Source organism: Oncorhynchus nerka, linkage group LG20 (genome assembly GCF_034236695.1).
Source record: "Oncorhynchus nerka isolate Pitt River linkage group LG20, Oner_Uvic_2.0, whole genome shotgun sequence".
Lineage (NCBI taxonomy): Eukaryota > Metazoa > Chordata > Actinopteri > Salmoniformes > Salmonidae > Oncorhynchus > Oncorhynchus nerka.
The window spans coordinates 82,712,890-82,739,328 of record NC_088415.1 but is presented as its reverse complement, the minus strand read 5'-3'; the positions used below and the strand labels follow the sequence as shown (position 1 = coordinate 82,739,328).

Below are 26,439 nucleotides of genomic sequence, written 5' to 3'. Positions count from 1 at the left end.
CCTATTATGGTTGTCAGTGATTTCCGCAGTTTCAATAAAAAAGTCCAGCTTCTAAAATTCAGACATTTGCGTAGTTAGTTACAATGAGCTCCATGGGGCAAAGTCAAACCGAAATAGTGAGTTGGTGTGACTGAGTTCAGTGAAATAGTGAGTTGGTGTGACTATGAGTTCAGTGAAATAGTGAGTTGGTGTGACTATGAGTTCAGTGAAATAGTGAGTTGGTGTGACTATGAGTTCAGTGCATGCGCGCCATCACAGCTAAAACGCTGTCATGGAAAAGAGCCGGTACTTTTGAACAACAATTTACTTCATGAGAAAAATTATTCCTTCCCCTGCAGATCAAAGGCTGATCTGTCAGAAGCCGGAGGCCAGATCAATTATCTCCGTCCACCATTTCCACTGTCCCGCTACTTACCAGCTGATTAGTCCAGACAAATCTGCCCAATTCAAAAGGCTAAGGGGCTATCAAGCAGCCAACTATTTCTCTCTTTCTCACTTACTAGTACCCCCTCACTCTAACCCTTATTTTACCCCCTCTTCTCTAACCTCCTCCAAACCCCTCTCTCACTCCCTCCTCCTAACCCCTCCATCTCTCCAGAAGCTTGTATTTTGAAAAATGTCACCCAGTAAAAATTCCTGCTGGCCACTGGTCCCTGAAAGTCACACAGCTGTGCTGGATAGGAAGTCTGTTCCCAAGACGCTGGCTTGCCAGATTTGCAAGAAGAATCCCTGTAGAAAATGAGCAGGAAGCCCCCTATATGGAGAAACTCAACCCAGCCAAGATTGAAGTTCAAAGAAAGGCACCGTTTTTTGCTCCATCGGGAATGTCCTTGAATTGAGCATACCCTACCCTGACTGCGGTGGAGTGACTACAGACAAGCGAGAGTGCTTGTGCAAGCTCTTTCAGTGATAACAGATTGTGTCCTCAGAGTCATTAAAATGTCTGCCATCCTTCCCGTCAGAGATAAGGAAAGACCCATTCAGTCACCCAGCCATAGATTAAGAGGCCAATTCACAGGCTGTCACTCAAGCGTGGCAGTTAGTGGCTTGTCAAAAGGTCCTTAAAATGGGAAAATTGTTTTATGTCATGGCAGAATGAAAAGCAGAGAGGAACACGAACTCAGACAGTTTTTTCTATAAAACCACAATTTAAAGTGATTTCCATATTCATGATAAAATGGGAAAGCATTGTGAGAATTCACAACCACATCTATTAAATGTCACAGGACGAGCAAGTGACTGCGACAGAAGACAGTCTGTTTACGACCAAAATGGTGTTAACAAAAAAATTAACTAGTCACTCAGTGCCACAGAAAGCACTTAAACTAGCCAAAACATCCAGTGGGATTCATGCGTATGTGGTCGCCTCAATGTTATGAAGCAATGGAAGACCTAGAAAGGAGGTGGGGCTGGACAATATGCAAAATAAATCATTATCATCTTTCAGAGCAGTGGAAATGCACACAAGCTCATAGTAACATGACCAACTAACTGTGTGTGATGGATTTCTTAGTGGTCCCAATGAGCAAAGGTAACAACAGTCAGCCTTGACTTATGCCTCACCAGCTTCTCTCTGAAGACCATCTGTCTGAGCCACTTGAAGTCCAGCGGTTTGAAGGCAGAGAAGACGAAGAGCGAGTCCTTCTCGTATCGCTCAGGCTTCTGGATGGCACCCTCGGGGTAGGTAATACGCATGGTGGTCTTGGTGCCCACATCCTTGCCGAAACCAGTCACCGGAGCCTCGTTCAACCTGCGGTTGGAGAAGAAGCGCTATGTGGGCGAATAGAGTACCACAGTATGAGTCATAATACCCATAAAACCTAGCAATCAAACAAAAATCGTTTTTCTAGAAACACTTAAAATAATGGCTGTGTTTCATGTAGGCTTACCCTGGTGTGACGTTTTGAGAACCGTGTAATTCTCTCTAGGACAACATGACTTTTATCAATATATTTGCCTATATTTATCCCCCAAAAATGAAATGCTAATTAGCTGCTAATGTGGCTATCATAAAGAACTACAAATGCCATGATGATCTGGACGAGACTGCCAAATCAAGACAAAGGTAAGAATCTCTGGATTAACTATCTAATAGCTAAATTTAGTAATGAATAAGTCAGCTAAATTTCTTTAAATTGACAATTCTGTGAACTGTCTCTTGATAGTTTTAAATTGACACAATACCCATCAGCAAAAATGACGTGCGGGAGCTTGCTGTGATTTGTAGTCTTGAATGTTGTCTACTTTGATGCTAATTAGCATTTATGAATCAGAGTAAATAGAGCCAAATATATTAAAGTTACCTTGTCCGAGAGATTTACAAGGTTATCAAAACATCACGCCAGGGTAAGCCTACACAAAACACAACCCTGATTTGAAATGTTTCCAAAATTCCCTATGGGAAAAATGAATGGTGGAAAAACGATTGGAACCATTCCGTTTGACCGCAGGTTTTATGGGTATTATGACAGCTCCACTGTGGGGCTCTATACATTGTGTGTTGACATCATAACAAGACTGGGGACTTGAGAATTTAGTTTCACTCCCTCTCAAATATGACTACAATTTTTGCCAATCAAAACAATAAATGGTCATTTAGCTTCTATTTAGTTTCATTCTGATACTGGGCTTGCCAACAAATGCCAAGTATCCTTCATGGTGTACTGATAAAACAGTAGGTTTACACTCATATCAATCTAAGCCCTAACCTAAGTCAATCAACATAAACAAGCTTCAGAGTTCAGGAGGAATCGACAATAAGCAGGATATAATCACATCAAATTCAGTGTTTTTGGAATTTTAACGTTTGTGCTTTTCTTATAACTAATTTCTGTCTTCTATTCATGCGCTGATCTAATAATCAATTTCTGTGTTCACACAAGTGACTGACTGAACGAATCCTCACTCGTCAGTATCTGCAATTTGTCAGTACTTGTTTTGAGAACGAAAGATCTCTCAGTTTCAAGGTCTTAGCTTAAAGAGAAGAAGCCTTGTGGTTTTGGTCTGTCACATGTTATGAACCAGTATTAGTTGGTCACATGAATGAAACAAAATGGTAATGATTAATTAAGCTAAATCACAAATATAACTTGTATTATGTACAGCAGTCTCGTCCAGATCATCATGGCATAAGACAACTGCTGGGACTGCCCAAGCAGAGCTCCTGATTGATTGGGGCGGCAGGTAGCCTAGTGGTTAGAACATTGGGCCAGTAAACGAAAGGTTGCTGGATTGAATCCCTGAGCTGACAAGGTAAAAATCTGTTGTTCTGGCCCTGAACAAGGCAGTTAGCCCACTGTTCCCCGGTAGGCCGTCATTGTAAATAAGAATGTTCTTAACTGACTTGCCTAGTTAAAAATATTAGATTAAATAAATAAATTGACGTGTGGTGCTTTGGTTGGAACCTCTCCAGCGTGCTGACAAACAATGATTGGTTTAAGATTGACTTCGAGTGTCCCTGTGTAAGAATTTCAACAACAAGGACTTCATTTTTTTCTTTACCCCTGGAACTGGCATCGCGTTGCCCTTACATTAGTAAAGACTCACCTCACCACAATGTCGTAATCATCTATTCGGGAGCCCAGAGACTTATTAGCCAGGATACCACCATTGCCCACGATAATGCATCTTTTACAAATTAAACTGGAAGAGAAGAATGTCTGGCCAGTTAGAATGTTTGAAAAGAGAAAGAATGTGTGTAAGTGCTAGTATGTACAGTTGAAGTCAGAAGTTTACACACTTAGGTTGGAGTCATTAAAACTCATTTTTCAACGACTCCACAAATTTCTTGTTAACAAACTAGCGTTTTGGCAAGTCGGTTGGGACATCTACTTTGTGCATGACACAAGTGATTTTTCAAACAATTGTTTACAGACAGATTGTTTCACTTATAATTCACTGTATCACAATCTAAGTGGGTCAGAAGTTTACATACACTAAGTTGACTGTGCCTTTAAACAGCTTGGAAAATTCCAGAAAATAATGTCATGGCTTAAAAAGCTTCTGATAGGCTAATTGAACGTTCGTCTGTACAAACAATAGTATGCAAGTATAGACACCATGGGACCACGCAGCCGCCATACCGCTCAGGAAGGAGACGCGTTCTGTCTCCTAGAGATGAACGTACTTCGGTGCGAAAAGTGCAAATAATCCCAGAACAGCAGCAAAGGACCTTCTGAAGATGCTACGGAGGAAACAGGTACAAAAGTATCTATATCCACAATAAAACGAGTCCTATAATCGACATAACCTGAAAGGCTGCTCAGCAAGGAAGAAGCCAATGCTCAAAAACCGCCATAAAAAAAGCCAGACTACGGTTTGCAACTGCACATGGGGACAAAAATAGAACTGTTTGCCCATAATGACCATCGTTATGTTTGGAGGAAAAAGGGGGGTGCTTGCAAGCCGAAGAACACCATCCCAACCGTGAAGCACAGGGGTGGCAGCATCATGTTGTGGGGGTGCTTTGCTGCAGGAGGGACTAGTGCACTTCACAAAATAGATGGCATCATGAGGTAAGAAAATTATGTGGATATATTGAAGCAACATCCCAAGACATCAGTCAGGAAGTTAAAGGTTGGTCGCAAATGGGTCTTCCAAATGAACAATGACCCCCAGCATATGTCCAAAGTTGTTGCAAAATGGTTTAAGGACAACAAAGTCAAGGTATTGGAGTGGCCATCACAAAGCCCTGACCTCAATCCTATAGACATTTTTTGGGCAGAACTGAAAATGCGTGTGCAAGCAAGGAGGCCGACAAACCTGACTCAGTTAAACCAGCTCTGTCAGGAGGAATGGGCCAAAATTCACCCAACTTATTGTGGGAAGCTTGTGGAAGGCTACCCGAAATGTTTGACCCAAGTTAAACAATTTAAAGGCAATGCTACCAAATTGAGCGTATGTAAACTTCTGACCCACTGGGAATGTGATGAAAGAAATAAAAGCTGAAATAAATCACTCTACTATTATTCTGACATTTCACATTCTTAAAATAAAGTGGTGATCCTAACTGACCAAATACAGGGAATGTTTACTAGGATTAAATGTCAGGAATGGTGAAAAACTGAGTTTAAATGTATTTGGCTAAGGTGTACGGCTAAGGTGTAAACTTCCGACTTCAACACTTTGCGTTTGTGTGTGAGTGTACTTCATTCCTGTGGTAATTACCTGTCAACGTCTTGACCCAGCCCATAGTTCTTTGTGGCAGTTAGAATAATGTCTATGATTGTTTCTAAAAAATAGAAAAAAGAGTTTAGATATCAACTACAATGAATTATTATTGCTAGTTCACAGACAAAATAATGAAAAGGATTAATAGCTCCTCTTCAATAAACAACTGTCGAGAAATTCAACTCCCAGAAAATGTTGTAGCAGGCTAGGTGGTCCTTGGGAGAGTTGGAGGTCTGGAGAAGAGAACATCCCCCACATTTATTCAATTACAGATAAGGATAAGCCACAGGCCAGGTGACTAACGTTGTAAAATACATATATCAGAAGTCTTACGTTGTAAGACATATTGGTCTTCGCCCCCACAGCCCACTAGCACCTCTTGGCTCTTTGCTTCTCATATTAGTCATAGATCTACCATGGCCAGATTATTGGGAGATCTACACTACTGGTCAAACATTTTAGAACACCTACTCATTCAAGGTGTTTTCTTAATTTTTTACTATTTTCTAATAATAGTGAAGATATCAAAACTATAAAATAATATATAGAATCATGTAGTAACTAAAAAAAAGTGTTAAACAAATCAAAATACATTTTATATATTTGAGATTCTTCAAAGTAGCCATTCTTTGACTTGATGACAGCTTTGCACACTCTTGGAATTGTCTCAACCAGCTTCATGAGCTATGATAAACCTGGCTCTCATGAGGACCGCCTCCAACTCAATCATCAAGTTCGCACACGACACAACAGTAGTAGGCTTGATAACCAACGATGACGAGACAGTTTACAGGGAGGAGGTGAGGGATCTGGGAGTGTGGTGCCTGGAAAATAACCGCTAACTCAACATCAACAAAACAAAAGGAGATGATCGTGGACTTCAGGAAACAGCAGAGGGTGCACCCCCCTATATACAGGACTGCAGTGGAGAAGGTGGAAAGCTTCAAGTTTCGTACACATCACTGACAAACTGAAATGGACCACCCACCACCCACAGTGTGGTGAAGAAGGCGCAACAGAGCCTCTTCAACCTCAGGAGGCTAAAGAAATGTGAGTATCACCTAAAACCCTTTACAGATGCACAATTGAAAGCACCCTGTCGGCTGTATCACCGCCCGGTGCAACCGCAAGGCTCTCCAGAGGGTGGCGTTGTCTGCCCAACGCATTACCGGGGGCAAACTACCCGCCCTCCAGGACACCTACAACACCCGATGTCACAGGAAGGCCAAAAAGATCATCAAGGACGTCAACCACCCGAGCCACTGCCTGTTCACCCCACTATCATCCAGAAGGCGAGGTCAGTACAGGTGCATCAAAGCTGGGGCCGAGAGACTGAAAAACAGCTTCTATCTCAAGGCGATCAGACTGTTACACAGCCATCACTAGCACATTAGAGACGACCTATAGGCATAGACCAGAGATCACTGGCCACTATAAGGAATGGAACACTAGTCACTTTAATAATGTTTACATATCTGGCATTACTCATGTCATATGTATATCCAGTATTCTATAATATTCTACATTATCTTAACCACTTAATGTTTACATATCTGGCATTACTCATCAAGGCAAAGGGTGGCTATTTGAAGAATCTCAAATGTATTTTGATTTGTTTAACACTTTGTTACTACATGATTCCATATGTGTTATTTTATAGTGTTGATGTCTTCACTATTATTCTACAATGTAGAAAATATTAAAAATAAAAACTCTTGAATGAGTAGGTGTTTTAAAACTTTATACCAGTAGTGTATATCTTTTGTCCAAAAAAGTAATATTTGAAAGTATCACTCATGACCGAAAGTATCACTCATGACCAAAAGTATGTGGAGACCTGCTCGTTAAACAGCTCATTCCAAAATCATGGGCATTAATATGGAGTGGATCCCCCATTTGCTGCTGTAACAGCCTCCACTCTTCTGGGAAGGCTTTCCACTCGATGTTGGAACATTGCTGCGGGGACTTGCTTCCATTCAACCACAAGAGCATTAATGAGGTCGGCACATGTCTCATTCGGCGTTCCAATTCATCCCAAAGGTGTTCGGTGGGGATGAAGTCATTGTTCTGTGCAGGCCAGTCAAGTTCTTCAACACTGATCTTAACAAACTATTTCTGTATGGACCTCACTTTGTGCACGGGGGCATTGCCATGCTGAAACAGGAAAGGGCCGTACCCAAACTGTTGCCATAAAGTTGGAAGCACAGAATTGTCTAGAATATCATTGTATGCTGTAGCATTAAGATTTCCCTTCACTGGAACTAAGGGGCCTAGCCTGAACCATGAAAAACCCCCAGACCATTATTCCTCCACTACCAAACTTTACAATTGGCACTATACATTGGGGCAGGTAGCGTTCTCCTGGCATCCGCCAAACCGTTGGACTGCCAGATGGTGAAGCATGATTCATCACTCCATAGAACAACGGAGGCAAGCTGTACACCACTCCAGCCGACGATTAGCATTGAGCATGGTGATCATAGGCTTGTGTGCGGCTGCTCTGCCATGGAAACCCATTTCATGAAGCTCCAGTGTTGCAACCGAGAAGAGATGATTTTTACATGCTGTGCGCTTCAACACTCTGTGGTCCTGTCTGCGAGGCTACGTGGCCTACCACTTGGTGGCTGAGCCGTTGTTGCTCCTAGACGGTTCAATTTCACAATAACAGCACTTACATTTGACCGGGGCAGCTCTAGCGGGGCAGAAATTTGACGAACTGACTTGTTAGAAAGGTGGCATCCTATGACAAATCTGGCATTACTTTCAACATGACGGTGCCAAGTTGAAAGTAACTGAGCTCTTCAGTAAGGCCATTCTACTGCCAACGTTTGTCTATGAGATTGCATGGCTGTGTGCTCGATTTTATACACTCGTCAGCAGCAGTTGTGGCTGAAATAGCCGAATCCACTCATTTGAAAGGGTGTCCACATACTTTTGTATATATAGTGCATAATCACATTTAAGAATCTACATGGGTCTCTTGCAAGAGTAATGCAGCAGGCTTACAGCTTTATCTCTCTAATGATTAAAAAGCAGAAAAAGAGCAGCGGCCCATTGTTTGGACAAGGTGTCGATGTCCGGCATCAAGCATCACCTCGGGTAGCAAAAACAGAGGACCAGACCACACCCGACTCGAGGGGGTGCGAAATCGCAGAAGGGAAGTTTTCTTCAAGGGGGGAGACATGACGGCTAATTGTTATTAGCGACTAGGATAAACACTTCAGCCAAGTATGTCTGGGCAGCAGCTCAGACAAATAACCATCGCCTTCGACGTACACGGTTCTGCCGATGAAAATCTTCAGCTGAAATATGGAAGAGGGACTGGAGGTCTCTGATAATTATGCTACAGCATGCAGCTATAGAGCAGAGTAGACAAAAGGTAAAGGGAAACACCGGAGACTGGTCAGTCTAACATTAATACATCGTCAATGCTTATGAATCACTTGGGATTGGCAAAGAGCATAATTGTATACAGGTCAGAAATATCTCAACTTTATCAAACTATCTATTCTAGGTGCATTGTGGTCTGGTCAGTTGGTATAGGCCAGCAGTCCCCGGCCCGGTGATTGGGAAACCCTGGTCTAGGCCAGCGGTCCCCGGCCCGGTGATTGGGAAACCCTGGTCTAGGCCAGCGGTCCCCGGCCCGGTGATTGGGAAACCCTGGTCTAGGCCAGCGGTCCCCGGCCCGGTGATTGGGAAACCCTGGTCTAGGCCAGCGGTCCCCGGCCCGGTGATTGGGAAACCCTGGTCTAGGCCAGCGGTCCCCGGCCCGGTGATTGGGAAAGCCTGGTCTAGGCAATCCAAAAGCTTAGCTCCGATGCACATGGGGATATCCTTGGTTTGTCTATATGACAGTCAGAGGCTTAGACATGACTAGCTAAAGTCAAGGGGTACAAAAAGGAGAACAATTCAAATGGACTTTGAATGGGAAGGTATCTTAAACAATGGGTGACTCTGTAGCAATAATGAACTATTCCCTTTATGCAACTAAATGGATACTTAAATGTATATAAATAATATTTTAACATAATACTTTTAAAAAGAATCAGGGCTAGGTTTTATTTGACCATATTATCCTGAATGAACTAGCCCCATCCAAAAGATGTCATGAGCCATGTTAATGTAACATGGCAGGGAATATTAGCTTAAAAATAAATAAAAAAATATTAGCTTTGACATTTCCCTAAACAAAAAAGCTAAACAAATGAATAATTAATTGGGTGTTGGGGGAGGGCATGAAATAGGGGTACCTGAAATGTGGGGGTCTTGAAATTGGGGTCCCTGGGGGGGAAATGGTTAGGAACCCCTTGCTTTAGGTGGTAAAAAAGGTCCCTTTAAAAAATGCTCCCCATGCTGGCTTATAGCATGATGGAGGGGCTTTCACCTGCATAAAGTCTAGCGAACAAGACTGTTTCAGGTAAACCTCCGTGGCAGCTTGGCAGCAAAAAAAGCTAAAATGAAATGTTTATTTTCATGCTTAACATTTTGTAGGGATTCTAATTTGGAATCCTTTGTGGAGTGCTATTCAAGATCCACATGTATTCTCTCCATACAAAGACAAGGGAAACAGTACTGCAGTCACCATCCGTGGAGAAAACAGAAACCAGGTGCACACAAGGTGCTCGCCTTTGAAAACCAGCGTGTGAGAGTGGGCAGAGGGCCCTTGCCAGAGCACATAGGTAACATTCAGTGTACCTTTACGCTCACTTTGTTCATAAGTATTGGAAAATATGCGAGAGGATGCACTCAGGCCACACCCTTTTTACCTCATCTTCCCAATTCGGATGTGCTGAAGTTTGATTCATGAAATGCATAGATTCTTGGCAGTCTTTTGGCAGTCAGTGAGCTACCTAACCCCGTATTGAGACATGACTACTTCACAGTCGAGGAAAGAACGGTAGGTAGCCTAGCGGTTAAGAGTGTCGGGCAAGAAACCGGAAGGATGTTGGTTCGAATCCCCGAGCCAACTAGCTGAAACATCTGTCAATGTGCCCTTGAGCAAGGCACTTAACCCTAATTGCTCCTGTAAGTCACACTGGATAAGAGCGTCTGATAATAATAATTTATGTTAAGTCGCTTTATAGTTGAATGCATTTTGCCATACATTTAGAATGGGTGTTGAAGTTGGAAAATGCCATAGAAGTTTGTAGAAGTTCAGAGAAATTGAAAAGTGCTGTCTCGCTATCCAGATGTTGCCATAGCAAGAAATGTCCTGTAGTATTCATGCATCCCATTCTCACCCTCTACCCTGCCCCCCACCCCAGGTAATGGCACGGTCAGAGGCAGTGTGTAGAGACATCAGAGAGCATGACAGGAGCAGAATTAGACCAAGTATGCCAGGAGGGCTGTTCTGCCAGCTCTATCACCAAGAGTAAAGATGTGCTAACTGACGCGTGGTGATAAGGATGGTAGAGCCCTGGCACCCTCTTCTCTTTATCTTACCTATCCAGCTCAAACCACCATCCATACACAGTTCCAAAACCACAATGATAAGTTAATGACACATCCATTGACATCAATGAGATACATGGATGGGGGCATAGTGATTTACAGGAAAAATTAGGGTTAAGTGCCTTGCTCAAGGGGGCATAGTCCAATTTGTGCACATTAGACACGCAATGTGTCTTACCTTGTGTTTTGAATCCAAATGGAGGTAAGTAACTGCTGACTTTGGCCAGACGCTTGAAGTTCCGGTCAAGAAACATGGGAGCTGGCTTCATGAACCTGTGAGAACAGCAGAGAGAAGAACGGGAGAGATGATATTTTAGAGGATTTGTCTGTTCAACCATGTGAAGGTCCAGGAGGACTAAAGTTAAACAAAATAGGCCTACTTTTGAGTTGTGTTGACTTAGTTGCACCCTCTCATTTCCAGATGCATAGTTCAAAAGCCAGCCAAACCCTTGTCTTATTCCAGATAACGTGCTGTGAGAGGTCCACCACAGATAACGTGCCGTGTTAATCAAGTTAGATTGACACTCGTCAATGAGCAACGGAGTTAACCTGAACGCCCATGCAGGGGTGAGTGAGGGATCAAGCAGAGAACATGTGTCTGGGGGTACACCACAATGTCTCGCAGGACACTAGTTTTTTTCTAAAAGCGTTCCTTCTCTCGTTCTCCCCGAGAAGGAAGTGGCCCCCACTCATCTCTGCCGTGACCCCTAGGGCTCTGGTGTGAATGTCCTGCCAGGAGTTAAAGACACTGGACCGTAAGAGGAGACGCTTGTTCCACTCATCAATCTAACAACGTCATCCCACTTTTCCGCTTCGCCCCGTTCCCCAAACCAATCCTGCACACACAGAGCAAAACGGTCTGGCTCAAGGGAGAAAAAGACGCAACACAGGGGAGAAAGAGAACAAGCCTCCTGCATGTACCCTCATTGACAAAGTTTTTTTCCCAGGAAAAGGTCTAAATCATTCTTGACGCATAGTTTGGGTATATGTGTCCTGACGATGTATTGATGTCAGTGTTTTTCTGTCCCAGATGATTTGGGACCTGGCTGTTGAGGAAGGGGCCGTTTTTGATTGGTAATCTGTGCAGAAACAGTTGGCGCACTAGAAAAGTATTCCGACACCAACCTAGTTAGTTACAGGTATACAGACGGGTTTGATGTACAGAAACAAAGAAAACAACAAAAATCATCCTTTGAAGATTTTAAAACATTTTTAGACTCCAGGAAAATGTGCCATGACATTACAAACCCACTTCCCCTGCCCTCTGAGGCTTCAAATAAAACAAAATGGCGTTTGGCATACTCAAAGAAGCTGTGACTGTTAAGGGTACACGGCACATTTAAGCATTCCCACCCCTGGCCCCTGGCTGTGATGACCCCCCTTTGATAAAGCCCTCCTCTCAAATCAGAAGTAGCCACTTCCCCCTCGGACCTGGGCTGTACGTGCTGCTTCTGGAAGTGTGGCCGGACGATGGATGTCTGTTTTTATGACCTGCTGTCTCGCTGGGGAGAGCACAGGGGTTGTCGTTTAACAAGCCTGCAGCTCCAATGCTCCACTTTTACAGCTGGCAGTGAAGGTTTTCACAACAAGCTCGCAGACTGGCATTTAAACAGAGGAGGATAACAAGGACATTACTGGTCCTAGGATGGTTCATGTCAGACACTATTCTTGCGGAGAAATTATTTGTATGATTAGTAGCTTTTTTTTATTTTTTAAAGTGAGTTTGGTAAAATGTTGATTACATTTTGGTGATTCTAATCAGAAAATGTATGAAATGCAATATTAATTACATGATAAAATGGGTTTAAGTACTTACCTTCCTAATAAGAACAATTAATTTGGCATCACATGAAAACTTAACACGCCATAAGAGATCCTAATTATATGTCTATACAACACCGGTAGCATCTCAGTTTAAACTGACAATAACAAGACATTCTCTACAACTCACAGGTCCGGGGCGCAAACCACAACATGTCCTCCACATCTGAAGGAGGAACTCAAGAGTGGCTTAACTAACCCCTAGTGGGGCTGTGTTTACAGCCATGGGCCATTTTAACCAACCTCTAGTTATGGCTGCCCACAGTTTACAGTTTAGTAATTTAGCAAACACTCTTATCCCAAGTGATTTACAGGAGCAATTAGGGTTAAGTGCCTTGCTCAAGAGCACATTGACATATTTTTCACCTAGTCTGCTAGGGGGATTTGAACCTGCAACATTTAGTTTTCTGCCCCAATGATCTTAACCGCTAGGCTACCTGCCGCCAGTTAAGTGCGACAAGTCAAGTGGAAGATGGCTAACACCAAAGGAATCCGAGTCCGCTATCAGATTACCAGACTTCACTTCCTACTAAGCGTGTCTGAAATCAATGGCCAAACATGTTTAACAAGAAGAGACGCTTTTCAACTTCCCAAAATGTGACACTTCCCCCAAACTCCTTAATTGCACTTGAGGCACAAGTTGTACCAGTGTCAGAAGGGAGAAATAAGAGAAAAAAAAGTCAGTCATGTCTGACTCTCCATCTCTCTCGAGCTCTCTCCTCACATCACCTGACAGAGAAGTAGACCCTTGCCAAAACAAACCGCAATTCATCAACATGTGGCTACAGGGGCCCAGCTGCGGTATAAATAACTGGGACAGTCAAGAGTCTCCTCGTCCATGGACAGACAGGGATCTGGTCTGCTTGTCTTAAAGAGAGAGGGCTCCCAAAATGTGAGGCCAGGGCACATTGTGCTCATTTCCTCTCACTGGGGGCCATATTTTCATAACCGCTCCGCTCAAGTTCACCGCCAACACTTGATTTAGGGCTCCAATACAAACAGTTTGGCGTGAGGGGAGGTGTTGAAAATATTGTATTCCGTGGGGCAGGGCCTTTTGGAAGAGAACAAACAAGGGGGATGGAGGGGGTGGGGTCTCACTTCAGGAGGTTGAGGGGGTGGGGTTTATCTGGTCAAGTTAACAACTGTCAGTGTATATACTTTGTTTCTACTACAGATTAAATAATTCATGTGAAATTCAGTTTGCCAAGAAGAAAAAGTAGGCAACGTTTTTACATGAATCATCAACTTATTTGGTCATGAGAGAGTGAGACCAAAAAATGGATTGAGATGTGGCATAGATGAGTGGCATCCCCAGCTCTGTATGTAAGTGGCCTGACAGGGAAGCAAAGTGGCCAAGAAGAGGTAGCCATTTGCTTATTTAGAATCTGTGGTTGCACATGTCATGCATGAACGAACCAGACATTTAGCTTTTTCACACATGGCACTCAAACTAACAGGACATCTAACAGACACACAACTTTGTCACTATAAGTCATTAATTGTACTAACTGAATTGTGTTACTGTGAATGTGGTAATAATCAATGCTGTCCCAGCGGAGGCTGTTTGAAGGGAACTTTGAACCGACACGTGTGGCTGATTAGAGGAAGTCGTTGGGAGACATTGTTAACACATAGCCTCGTAGTTGGACATAGTTAACACACAGCCTCGTAGTTGGACGGGCCTGAAAACCGTAGGGCTTCTTCTTTAACGACTGCTGTAATTTAGCAGCGCCCCAACGTAGTAATCCTAACTTTGGGCAAGCTTTCTGACTCCAGAGAAAAGGCCTAAGACTATTTGTGTAACATACCATGATGACCCCTTTTTGGTTTCCGTATGAGAGTCATAGTTAACCATACAAATATGTTGTTTCAGAAAGAATAAGAAACACTAAATACAAGAAATATCCTGTCATTGCTGGTCTTCTTCGTTATTCAAAACTGTCGAACCCAATTGAAGCATTCTGTGCAACCACTAGCTGTCATTTTGAAGAATATTTATGCATCATCACAGCATCATCGTACATTATGTTAAGATGGAGTCGCCATCTTCCACATTTAGGGGCAGCTGAGGAAAAATGCCCCGGGCCATTGTTCTGCTATGTTCAACATGCCCCTTTACTAGCCAGACTTGCTAAGCACTCGAGACAATGACCCATGGCTGAAGAGGAGACGGTTTTGGGATGGCATCAAAGGCCCAGTGACATCATGGAGGGCCGTTGAGTGTTCCGTGAAGGAAGATCTGATGAGTCATGCCCTCCTGGACAGGAAGTCATTGCCCCTCGGACAAAAGGCTAATTTCTGGCATCCATTTCAAATGGGGTAGGACAGGGCTACGCTCTGCCAACAGAGATGCTTTTGTGTTCGGAAAGCTGACGAGGACATGGCATAGTGCAAGGTTCCTCAGCTGGCAGCCCGATTCTATTTGTCCCAGAGTATTCCCACGCATAATAGAGAGATATCTGTGATCGTATACAAATGTAAGCAAGGCCTGAAATGACATTTTAGTCAAATATTATATCCATTTGGGATTCTTGCGGTCAATTTGTAGTCTACAAATGATTTGTAATTATGTTCCAGCCCCCTGACCATCTGCCCACGGCTGAATGTAGTTGATCCTGGTATAGTGTGTGTAGTGAGGATATAAATGAATGACTAAAAAGATTGTGTGGGAATGTGGGGGCTTTTATTCCTGAGTTGATCCCCGTGGGCCATGCTGGCTGGAGAAATGTCATAACGTCTCTAGGGGTGCATCTCAATAGCTTAGAGTTGCTGCCTCTCCTGAACTCCTCTCCTTCAATGGCACTAAACTGATATAAAACATTTGGCTTCACCTGACCAGTTTTCAGCAGTGCAAAGTACAAAGGAATGGAGACAAGGAGAGGAATCCTCTTAAGATTCAACATGCACCCAAGGACTCTAATCAAACCCTGGAGAGAGTTTCTCACTTTGGATAGATGGCAGTCATCTTGGCAGCTGCGTAGCCTGGCTTGCACACTCCTTCGCTGAGGTTGCCATACTTGTACGCCAATTCTGCTGACCTGTGAATGTCACCAAGAGGGAAGGACAAAAGGTTATTAGATGAGACTGAGAACAACATGACCAGATAACACTGCACTTCCACACAATCCAATTTAGACAAAGATCTCCCAGGAAGAAATAACTAAAAATAGTTTGAGAAGATGTTGATTTTATTTTCTCCTCTCCACATGTTCCCTTCAGCCCATCCCATGCCTGTCCTGTCCTATTTAGAGGTCATGTAGGACGAAAGAGGTCACGTTCTAACACTCCATCCAGCAGCCCATTTTACCTCCTCATTACTATCATGCTCATGAATTAACCGCTATATGGCACGTGACTAGTTCAAATAAACAGGGGGGGGCTGCACTATGGGGAGGCCTATCCGTCACACATAGGGAGTGTTGATGAGATGGGGGCATGGCAGGGTGAAGGGGGTGCGTGCCCATGGACAGGCTACAGCTGGATTGGACTGGGCTGGAGTCTCTTTGCTAACGGGCCATCTTTGCTAGGTCAGAGGAAGTGATCAGTTGGTGACCACTGCTGTAGGCAGTTGTAATAGCAGGTCCAGATGATGAGAACCAGCATTTAAACCCTCTCCTGAAGTTGTGCCTATAGAGAGTCTTCAGAAAATATTCACATCCCTTTACTTTTTCCATTTTGTTGAGTTACAGCCTGAATTTAAAATAGATTAAATGTTGATGCTTTATCACTGGCCTACACACAATTCCCCATAATGTCAAAGTCGAATTATGTTTTTAGAATTTTTTTAAATGAAAATCTGAAATGTCTTGAGCCAATAAGTATTCAAACCTTTTGTTATGACAAGCCTAAATAAAGTTCAGGAGTAAAAATGTTGTTAAGTCACATAATAAGTTGCATGGAGTCATTGTGTGTAATAGTGTTTAACATGATTTTTGAATGACTACCTCATCTCTGTAGCCCACACATACAATTATCTGTAAGGTCCGTCAGTCGAGCAGTGAATTTCAAACACATTATCAACCACAAAGACCAGGGAGGTTTTCCAATGCCACCTATTGGTAAAAATAAAAAGCTGACATTGAATATCTTATTGAGCATGGTGAAGTTATTAATTACACTTTGAATGTTGTATCAATACACCCAGTCACTACAAAGATACAGGCTTCCTTCCGAAGTCAGTTGCCAGAGAGGAAGGAAACCGCTCAGGGATTTCACAATGAGGTCAATGGTGACTTTAAAATAGTTAGAGTTTAATGGCTGTGATAGGAGAAAATGGATCAACAACATTGTAGATACTCCACAAAACAAACCTAATTGACAGAGAGGGGAAAGAAGGAAGTCTGTAAAGAATTTTAAAAATCCAAAACATGCATCCTGTTTGAAACAAGGCATTACATTTATACAGCAAAAATAATGGCAAAGCAATTAACACTTTGTATTCTGGGCAACAAGTTGTTTGTGGCAAATCTAATACAACACATTACAGAGTACCACTCTCCATATTTCAAGCATAGTGGTGGCTGCATCATGTTATGGGTATGATTGTAATGGACTGGGGAATTTTTCAGGATAAAAATAAAGCGGAATGGAGCTAAGCACGGGCAAAATCCCAGAGAAAAACCTGGTTCAGTCGGCTTTCCACCAGACACTGGGAGATGAATTCACCTTTCAGCAGGACAATAACCTAAAACACAGGGCTAAATCTACACTGGAATTGCTTACCAAAAAAAGACAGTAAATGTTCCTGAGTGGCCGAGTTACGGTTTACATAAATCTATGGCAAGACCTGAATTTGTGGTCTGGCAATGATCAACGACCAGATCGACAGGGCTTGAAGAATTTTGAAAATAATAAATGGGCGGCAGGTAGCCTAGTGGTTAGAGCGTTGGGACAGTAACCGAAAGGTTGTTAGATCAAATCCCTGAGCTGACAAGGTAAAAAATCTGTCGTTCTGCCCCTGAACAAGGCCACTGTTCCTACGCCGTCATTGTAAATAAGAATTTGTTCTTAACTGACTTGCCTAGTTAAATAAACGTTAAAAAAAACTTTTTTTTTTTTTTTGCACAATCCAGGTGCAGATAGCCCTTAGAAACTTACCCAGAAAGACTCACAGCTGTAATCGGTCTACAAAGTATTGACTTCTGTAAATTTGAATACTCATGGTGGAGGGGTGATGAGAATGTAAGTTTACAGTGGGAGGGAGCATCAACACACAGACATGCCAACAAAATACAATTACTCAAGTTTGCATATAAGCCATACCAACACCTATTTATCTAAACACACATTGACATTTATTAGTCATATAGGGATTGATGAGTGGTTATAATAATTCGACCCAGCATAATTGCTTGGTGTAAAGTTGGCAAAAATAATTCAAATTAATTATGTTTATTTGAATTGACTAGCGATGCAAATGAGATTAATAGGCCACAATACTAATATTCAGGCAACTAGTTCCAGTTCAGTTTCTGATTTGTTAAAACTGAATTTAGCCCATTAAGATCAGACAACTAGCATATTTAGCATCTGCTACAACTATCAATTGGAGATGAAAGATGTTTCCCATTGAGTTTAAAATGACATTTTACTTTACAAAATGTAATTTTACTTACAACTTTGCATCCAGCTTCAGCAGAAAGCCCTGCTTATCATACACTATAAAGAAAGAAAGAGACAGAAAAGGGGTAAGAAAACTGAAATGAACAAACAGGATTCAAAATGGCTTGTGAACCAAGACTCATCCCATTGACGAAGACAGAGTGATCATCCATCCTCATCTTGAACATAATCAACTATCAGTGTCCTAGCCATAGTTGTATGTCTCTCGCCAAGTAAAACAGCCTGTGGATTTTCAGAAAGAAAAGAAACCAAAGTAAAACACTCTGTTGAAAGCAGGTTAGAGATCTTCGCAGCCGGTCAAACAAATGGGGGTTAGGGAAAGCCAAAAACATTCTGCCGTGTCTCAAGTCCAAATGAGAAGTTCAAAACAGCAGTTGTGGTTCACCTATGGAGGAGGACCGTGTGGGGTCGGTCCATAGGTGCCGTTTCCAGCCTCATCAGCATTTAGGCTTTTTTAGTAGTGAAGGGGAAAGAAGCGAAAGGCCTAACGTCTTTAAAAAGATCTACCTGCTTTTTTCTGCTTGGACAAGAGAAAACGGTTAACAGCTTAGTAAGTGTCCTTCAACAGGGAAATCAATTCCGCAAGACAGTTATTTGAATTCCACTTCAGTCCGTTTGTGTACACATGTATCCATCATTGTGACCTGGATGTGTTTCGGCATGACGCCAATACACTACGAGGCATGCTGACTTAGTTCATATATCATTCTGTGAAAGCGTTAGGCCAACACAATGCCCCAGGTCTCTGGAACCTACTACTACTGAACTATTTCCATTGAAAGTGTTAGGTCAACACAATGCCCCAGGTCTCTGGAACCTACTACTACTGAACTATTTCCATTGAAAGTGTTAGGTCAACACAATGCCCCAGGTCTCTGGAACCTACTACTACTGAACTATTTCCATTGAAAGTGTTAGGTCAACACAATGCCCCAGGTCTCTGGAACCTACTACTACTGAACTATTTCCATTGAAAGTGTTAGGTCAACACAATGCCCCAGGTCTCTGGAACCTACTACTACTGAACTATTTCCATTGATCTGTAAAACACAGTGAACACGTGTTACTAGTGAATCTCTACTAGCTACTACAGCCTGCAATTATCCAGACCGTCACCATTACTCATAACTGAACAGCATCTTCTGATGAAGCCAGTAAATACTGAATATCTGTGACTGAGTAAACATGTAAGGACAGCAATTACATAAATGACCCCTCATCAAAATAACACAATAAGCAAAGGGGGAGAAAGGGAAGCAGTTCTCAGCGCTCCTGTGGTTGCACTGTGCCTTCAGAGGGATGCTAGAGGAGAGAAGAGGAGGAGGCTGCCTTGAAAGATGGGCCATGGGTTTTAATGCAGCAGCTATGAGTGTGTGTGTATCGTGTGTGGAAGGAAGCGCGTCGTAGCCAGAGCTGAGCAGAGGAAGCAGCAGGACCCTGCCTGTATCATAGACCTCGGCCACTGAAACCACCTTGTACCAGACACCCTTTAGACTCTTTGTCACTGCTTAACCTTTAACTTGATGCTCCTTTTTAAAAGGCTGATATAGAGCTGCTGTTCTATGCTCAACAACAGAGGGAGCTGTTGCATCATTCAATGGAGTGACATGAATGATTCAGCTGTGCTTTATTTGCTCCATTCACATTGGGATGATCAAACCAACTGAAACCCCACGGACACCAGTGCCGTCCGGTGTGTGGTTGTTGACTTGGTTCAAAAGGTTGAAGAGAAACAGAGTTTTTGCCAGTCACACTCATTTCTCTCACCATGCCAATGGGACACATTTCAAAAACAGTTTGGGAGTTTGTCCAGTAGTTCCTTCCAGGAAAAAGGAGCCAAGCATGGGACCTTTGTAAAAAATCAGTGGTCAGCGACAGAGCCTTGCAGGGAGTCTGGCCCGGCACCATGTCCCACCCTGTAGCACTTGCCATCTGTCAAAGATCCGATTAACTGATAGTTTCATCATAAATTACACCTTTAACCTTTGAAAACATAACTTGTAATTGGGATGATGTTGACCGCAGAGAAGCTCTCTCTGCAAGAAACAAAATAGTGTAGGATTATCTTTGTGAGATGCATGAACATCTTCTAGATGAGGAACCCCCCCCCCCCAACCTGGCCGGTGGGGTGTGATGTGTTCCAGGAGGAACATGGAGCTGTATTATTAAAGAGGGAGGGGGAAGGTTTGTACCTGAGCCTACTATTTGTCCCACGGTGAGAGCAACGTCCGCTTCCAACTCTGAAACACAAAAAGGGTCAGTTAGGCCCGGTCCGGTGGGGTTAACCACAGCAACCAGTGTCCGCAGCCCGATAGGTTAAGGCAGGAAATGTGCACAAGACACAAATCCCTAATACCACAGAGGCCAATGAGGAAGAGGTTAGTGACGTTAGTAGCCCAAGGTTCCATTAAAAACCAAGAGTCTGGATCCCCCAAATCAAGATGCCTACCCACTGTGCTGGTAATCATCTACGAAATGCACATTTACGATTATTTTAGTATTTGTGGTTGTGGTTTCTGAAAGGTAACAGCAAAGACCACAGTACATGAGTGAATGAGTAAATTCTGGTCAGAAAACAAGAGGAGAGGATCAAATGCAAGGTTTTTGTTGTTAGTGGAAAGTTGTGGAAAGTTGTTATTCCAAAGTGAGCCCCTAAGCAGCCCGGTTGCACCACTTTCCCACCACCACTCAATGTAAAGGGGGCTAGCGCCTCAGTCTACCTGTGGTGCTTTGACCTTTAGTCGGGACTATGAGAGTGGACTCCGAATCAATCTCTGCAAACAGAAGGGTTAGAGAGGACGTCAGATGAGACAGAATGTCCGCTCAGCAACTGAGACCGAGAGGGCTGGACAGGAAGAATAGGCCTGTGAGTCAGGTAGAGCAGACAAGGACAAACCAGCACAAACAGACAGTCAGATAGAAAACTCAATAACAGAGACGCATCTTATTGACCGTATTGTTTCTTTGCCAAACAAAGTATTTTCAAGACAGAGGCGGCTACTCCTACAATCTATTAGACTTTTAGGCAGGTTGAACTGGCCCATTACAGAATGCTGGACTCATAAATGCAACTGTTGCCCATTGGGCGGGTAAGGCACTGCAGACCCACTCTGACCTGTGAATCCCCCTGCGCCGTTCACCAATGTTGTTTGTTATCTTTACCAGTTGGCAACAGATCCACATTTCCTTTACATATTTGTCTTTTTAATTTGTATTTCAAAGAGATAAAAAAAGAAGGGTGAACTCTTGCATAACGAAAGCGCAAGTTCAAACAGAACCATCCCAGGTCTTCAAAAGCAACAAAATGTTCCTCAATCAAAATAAGCAGAGGACAGCTGTCGTGTTCTTTTATCTAACTGCTGATGATTAAACCCAACCAACAGGCCTCTGCTGAACAATGAGAAGGAAGACATACTGCAGTCTGTGTGAACATGAAAGCAGAGCAGGGGGCAAAGGGATTCTAGGCTGGCAAACACTGGGTTGTTTGGTACTATCCTTTTATTTAAGTGGAGATTGCACTAAAACTGACATTTTAACAAACTTAAAAACTATCCCTTAGTGGTGCAACAAGTCGGTGTTAACTTCCTAATTGAGTATTTAATGTGTTATCTAATTGTATAGCCTAGCGTGCTTGCTGCCTTGCCCAAATTAAAACCTAAGTAATGGGTAAGGCATCATCACAGGAGCCAGTCTACCACAAGAGAGTGATGCACCAAACATAGCAGTTTGAAATCCTTTGTCGGGCCACATAAGTCCAAACAGTGTAAAAAATATATATATCTATCCACTACATAACCAAAAATATATGGACACCTGCTTGTCGAACATTCATTCCAAAATCATGGGCATTAATATGGAGTTGGTCCCCCCTTTGCTGCTATAACAGCCTCCACTCTTTCCACTAGATGTTAGAACATTACTGAGGGGACTTACTTCCAGCCACAAGTGCATTAGTGAGGTCGGACACTGACGTTGGGCGATTAGGCCTGGCTCGCAGTCAGCATTCCAATTCATCCCAAAGGTGTTCGATGGGGTTGAGGTCAGGGCTCTGTGCAGGCCAGTCATGTTCTTCCACACCGATTAACAAACCATTTCTGTATGGACCTTGCTTTGTGAACGGGGGCATTGTCATGCTGAAAGAGGAACTTCCCCAAACGGTTGGAAACACAGAATTTGACATTCAGAGTTGGAAACACGGAATAGTCTAGAATGTCATTGTATGCTGTAGCGGTAAGATTTCCCTTCACTGGGACTAAGGGGCCTAGCCCGAACCATAAAAAACAGCCCAAGGCCATTATTTCCCATCCACCAAACTTTACAGTTGGCACTATGCAGTCGGTCAGGTAGCATTCTCTTGGCATCTGCCAAACCCCGATTTGTCTGTTGGACTGCCTGATGGCGAAGTGTGATTCATTACTCCAGAGAACACGTTTCCACTGCCCCCAGAGTCCAATTGAGGCGAGCTTTCCACCACTCCAGCCGACACATGGCATTGCGAATTGTAATCTTAGGCTTGTGCGAGGCCATGGAAACCCATTTCATGAAGCGCCCAACGAACAGTTCATGTGCTAACGTTGCGTCCAAAAGCAGTTTGGAATTCGGTAGTAAGTGTTGCAACTGAGGACAAAACTAGTTAAGTGGTACATACTTCAGCACTCGGCGGGTCCCATTCTGTGAGCTTGTGTAGCTTACCACTTCACGGCTAAGCGGTTGTTGTTCCTAGACATTTCCACTTCACAATAACAGCACTTACAGTTGACCGTGGCAGCTCTACGAAGGCAGACATTTAACAGACAGACTTGTTGGAAAGGTGGCATCCTATGACGGTGCCACGTTGAAATTCACGGAGCTCTGTGGAGAATGCACGGCTGTGTGCTCGATTTTATAGCCGAATCCACTCATTTGAAGGGGTGTCTACATACTTGTGTATATAGTGTATATTATTATTGTATAAAAATAAAAGTTCAGAATGGAAAATTATCTTGTGTCGACTTAAAACAACTAAAACCAGATAAAGGGAGTAGAAACATAATGGACCAATATTAAATAATAACATCTTTGTGAAGAAAAATAAATATATCTACAAAATAAAAGCTAAGTCAGGAAGAATTGAAAATTCCAAAAACAATTCAGCAGTATTGATTTTGTTACTATGTTTGAGCGTAAGAACACAGCATTAGCCATGGCAAAATGCATAGAATTGCAGGAAATTAGCTTAACTGCAAAATTCCCTCACTTCTATTGAAAAATGTGAAGAATTGCAGAATATTGGCTTAAAAACGCAAAAATGTCTCTATACCACCAAGATGGGGGCCTCTACAATTTAGCCGCACCGACCACGCCCATTACCTGGCCATGGCCGTTGAATCCCCTCATGTCTTGCGGCCAAAATGGCCATTGTGCACTTGGGCTGAATATAGTAATTATAATTCCCTTCTCCCAGCTGCCTGCTCCGTAGCACCTCTCACTCACATGGCTCTCTCAGATATCTCAAAACTTATTAGCCAATGTATTTCACGTAACCACGTCCTTCTCATAGTCAGTCATCACAGGTCTGACGGAGGCTACTAGTGGAGACAGACGGGGACGGGACTGTGCACGTCCTTCTTATCAAGTTCCGAGGCGCATATTGAAGAACTGTCCACGTTTACTTTTCATCAGCCAACAAGATCAGTATTGAACAGCAAAATAACTAGCCTATGTCAATCTACTATCCCCATAGTACAAAAGTTTACCCATTCTATTAGTCAGCTTGTCATTCTGTGTGAGAAATAAAAATCTAAAAATGTCTTTGGGACAGTTGTGGGACAACAGATCAAGTTAATACAACCACTTTCAAAAATAACTTTTAAAAGCAATGATGCTGAAGCAACAGATCAGAACTTTAAGCTTAAAATGTGAATAAATTAAATAATTTCTTAACATAATAAGAGCAACAATGATCACATGGCAGTAGTCTGGAAGCGCAAATGTTTCTAAATATAAAGGGAAAATACCATTCTCCAAAGCACAAATGTTTCTAAATATAAAGGGAAAATACCATTCTCCAAAGCACAAATGCGAGCAGTTTCATGACAGTGATTCAAATATCCTTTAGGAAAGTGTTTAAACAACTAGCAATGGTTGTCAAATATCATTGTGAAGTGTTTAAACAGGGAAGATGTAAATTATACAACTAGCATGGGATGTTAATGACAGGGATTGTGTCGTTGGAAAGAAAAGTTGAGAACATGAGAGAAATACTGGTTTCAATGGCATAAGAGGAAGAGGTTATGAAATAATCCCCTTAACATTCCTATGGTCGGAACACGGTAAGACATGCCTCATAAAATTACCCTCCAAAAAACATCCAGGTTAAAAAAATTACGTTTATGGTTCAACATTTTTTAAATCTTAGACTGCCTCCGCTCAGATTGCGGTGGGTGGCGTTGTGGTGTGCAACAGGCACTGGACTTTCTGTCCTATCTGAGCGAACAGTGCCTTGAGTATGACAGAATCAAGCCGTTAGACATTAATATGAATGATCCTACATACATACATACATACATACATACATAACATACATATATATATCTGTTTGACAGACTGTCAAACATGACTTCTGTTTAGACTATATACAGTGCTTTCAGGAAGTATGCATACCCCTTGACTTAATTCCACATTTTGTTGTGTTACAATCTTAATTCAAAAAATTAAATCTCACCCATGTGTACACAATAACCCATAATGACAAAGTGAAAACACACATCTATATATAAACTCAAAAAACAAAAAAACAAAAGTCCTAAACATAAGAATCAACAACTGAGCCACATGTCTATGGAACTTGTTCAGTTTATGTCTAACAGAAATGGAATAATGTGTCCCTGAACAAAGGGGGGGTCAAAATCAAAAGTAACAGTCAGTATCTGGTGTGGCAACCAGCTGCATTAAGTATTGCAGTGAATCTCCTCCTCATGAACTGCACCAGATTTGCCTGTTCTTGCTGTGAGACGTTGCCGCACTCTTCCACCAAGCACCTGCAAGTTCCCAGACATTTCTGGGGGGGAATGGCCCTAGCCCTCACCCTCCGATCCAATAGGTCCCAGACGTGCTCAATGGGATTGAGATCCGGGCTCGTCGCTGGCCATGGTAGAACACTGACATTCCTGACATGCAGGAAATCACGTTCAGAACGAGCAGTATGGCTGGTGGCATTTTCAAGCTGGAGGGTCATGTCAGGATGAGCCTGCAGGAAGGGTACCACATGAGGGAGGAGGTCTTCCCTGCAACGCACAGTGTTGAGATTGCCTGCAATGACAACAAGCTCAGTCCGATGATGCTGTGACACACAGCCCCAGATCATGAAGGACCCTCCACCTCGAACCCGCTCCAGAGTACAGGCTCATTCCTTCGACGATAAACGCGAATCCGACCATCACCCCTGGTGAGACAAAACCGCGACTCGTCAGTGAAGAGCACTTTTTGCCAGGCCTGTCCGGTCCAGCGACAAGGGGTTTGTGCCGATAGGAGATGTCTGGTGAGTACCTGCCTTACAACAGGCCTACAAGCCCTCAGTCCAGCCTCTCTCAGACTATTGTGGACAGTCTGAGCACTGATGGAGGGATTGTGTGTTCCTGGTGTAACTAGGCCAGTTGTTGCCATCCTGTACCTGTCCCGCAGGTATGATGTTCGGATGTACCGTTCCTGTGCGGGTGTTGTTACACATGGTTTGCCACTGCGAGGACGATCCGTCCTGTCTCCTTGTAGTGCGGTCTTAGGCGTCTCACAGTACGGACATTGCAATTTAATGCCCTAGCCACATCTGCAGTCATCATGCCTCCTTGCAGCATGTCTAAGACACGTTCATGCAGACGAGCAAGGACCCTGGGCATCTTTCTTTTGGTGTTTTTCCAGAGTCAGTAGAAAGGCCTCTTTAGTGTCCTAAGTTTTCATTACTGTGACCTTAATTGCCTACAGTCTGTAAGCTGTCAGTGTATTAACGACCATTCCACAGGTGCATGTTCATTAATTGTTTAGGGTTCATTGAACGAGCATGGGAAACAGTGTTTAAACCCTTTACAACGAAGATCTGTCAAGTTGGTTGTTGATCATTGTTAGACAGCCATTTTTAAGTCTTGCCATAGATTTTTAAGCCAATTTAAGTCAAAACCGTAACTAGGCCACTCAAGAACATTTGATATCATCTTGGTAAGCAACTTTAATGTATATTTGGCCTTGTGTTTTAGCTTATTGTCCTTCTGAAAGGTGAATGCTAAATGACTAAAATGGAGAAAAAGAGCCAGACACTTATTAAATGCATCTTACAGTAGTGAGTGCATACATTGTGATACTTTTTTGTACTGGTCCCCCGTGGGAATCGAACAACACTGGCTT

General features: G+C 43.0%; 1 protein-coding gene across 6 annotated transcripts in view; it reads right to left on the bottom strand.

The window, feature by feature from the left end:
- LOC115103268 (CMP-N-acetylneuraminate-beta-1,4-galactoside alpha-2,3-sialyltransferase-like) overlaps positions 1 to 26,439 on the bottom strand; it is an 89,962-nt gene that overhangs the window by 24,357 nt on the left and 39,166 nt on the right. For 3 of the 6 annotated variants that reach the window (XM_029624102.2, XM_029624103.2, XM_029624101.2), the window contains exons 3-10: positions 20,784 to 20,837; positions 20,256 to 20,303; positions 18,057 to 18,099; positions 15,387 to 15,479; positions 10,799 to 10,893; positions 5,167 to 5,230; positions 3,547 to 3,642; positions 1,564 to 1,750 (exon numbers count right to left, since the gene is read on the bottom strand). In XM_029624102.2, the coding sequence (XP_029479962.1) occupies positions 1,564 to 1,750; positions 3,547 to 3,642; positions 5,167 to 5,230; positions 10,799 to 10,893; positions 15,387 to 15,479; positions 18,057 to 18,099; positions 20,256 to 20,303; positions 20,784 to 20,837 (680 nt within the window). The remainder of the gene's footprint in view (positions 1 to 1,563; positions 1,751 to 3,546; positions 3,643 to 5,166; positions 5,231 to 10,798; positions 10,894 to 15,386; positions 15,480 to 18,056; positions 18,100 to 20,255; positions 20,304 to 20,783; positions 20,838 to 26,439) is intronic. The other 3 variants (XM_029624104.2, XM_065005883.1, XM_029624105.2) reach the window with 3 other exon arrangements.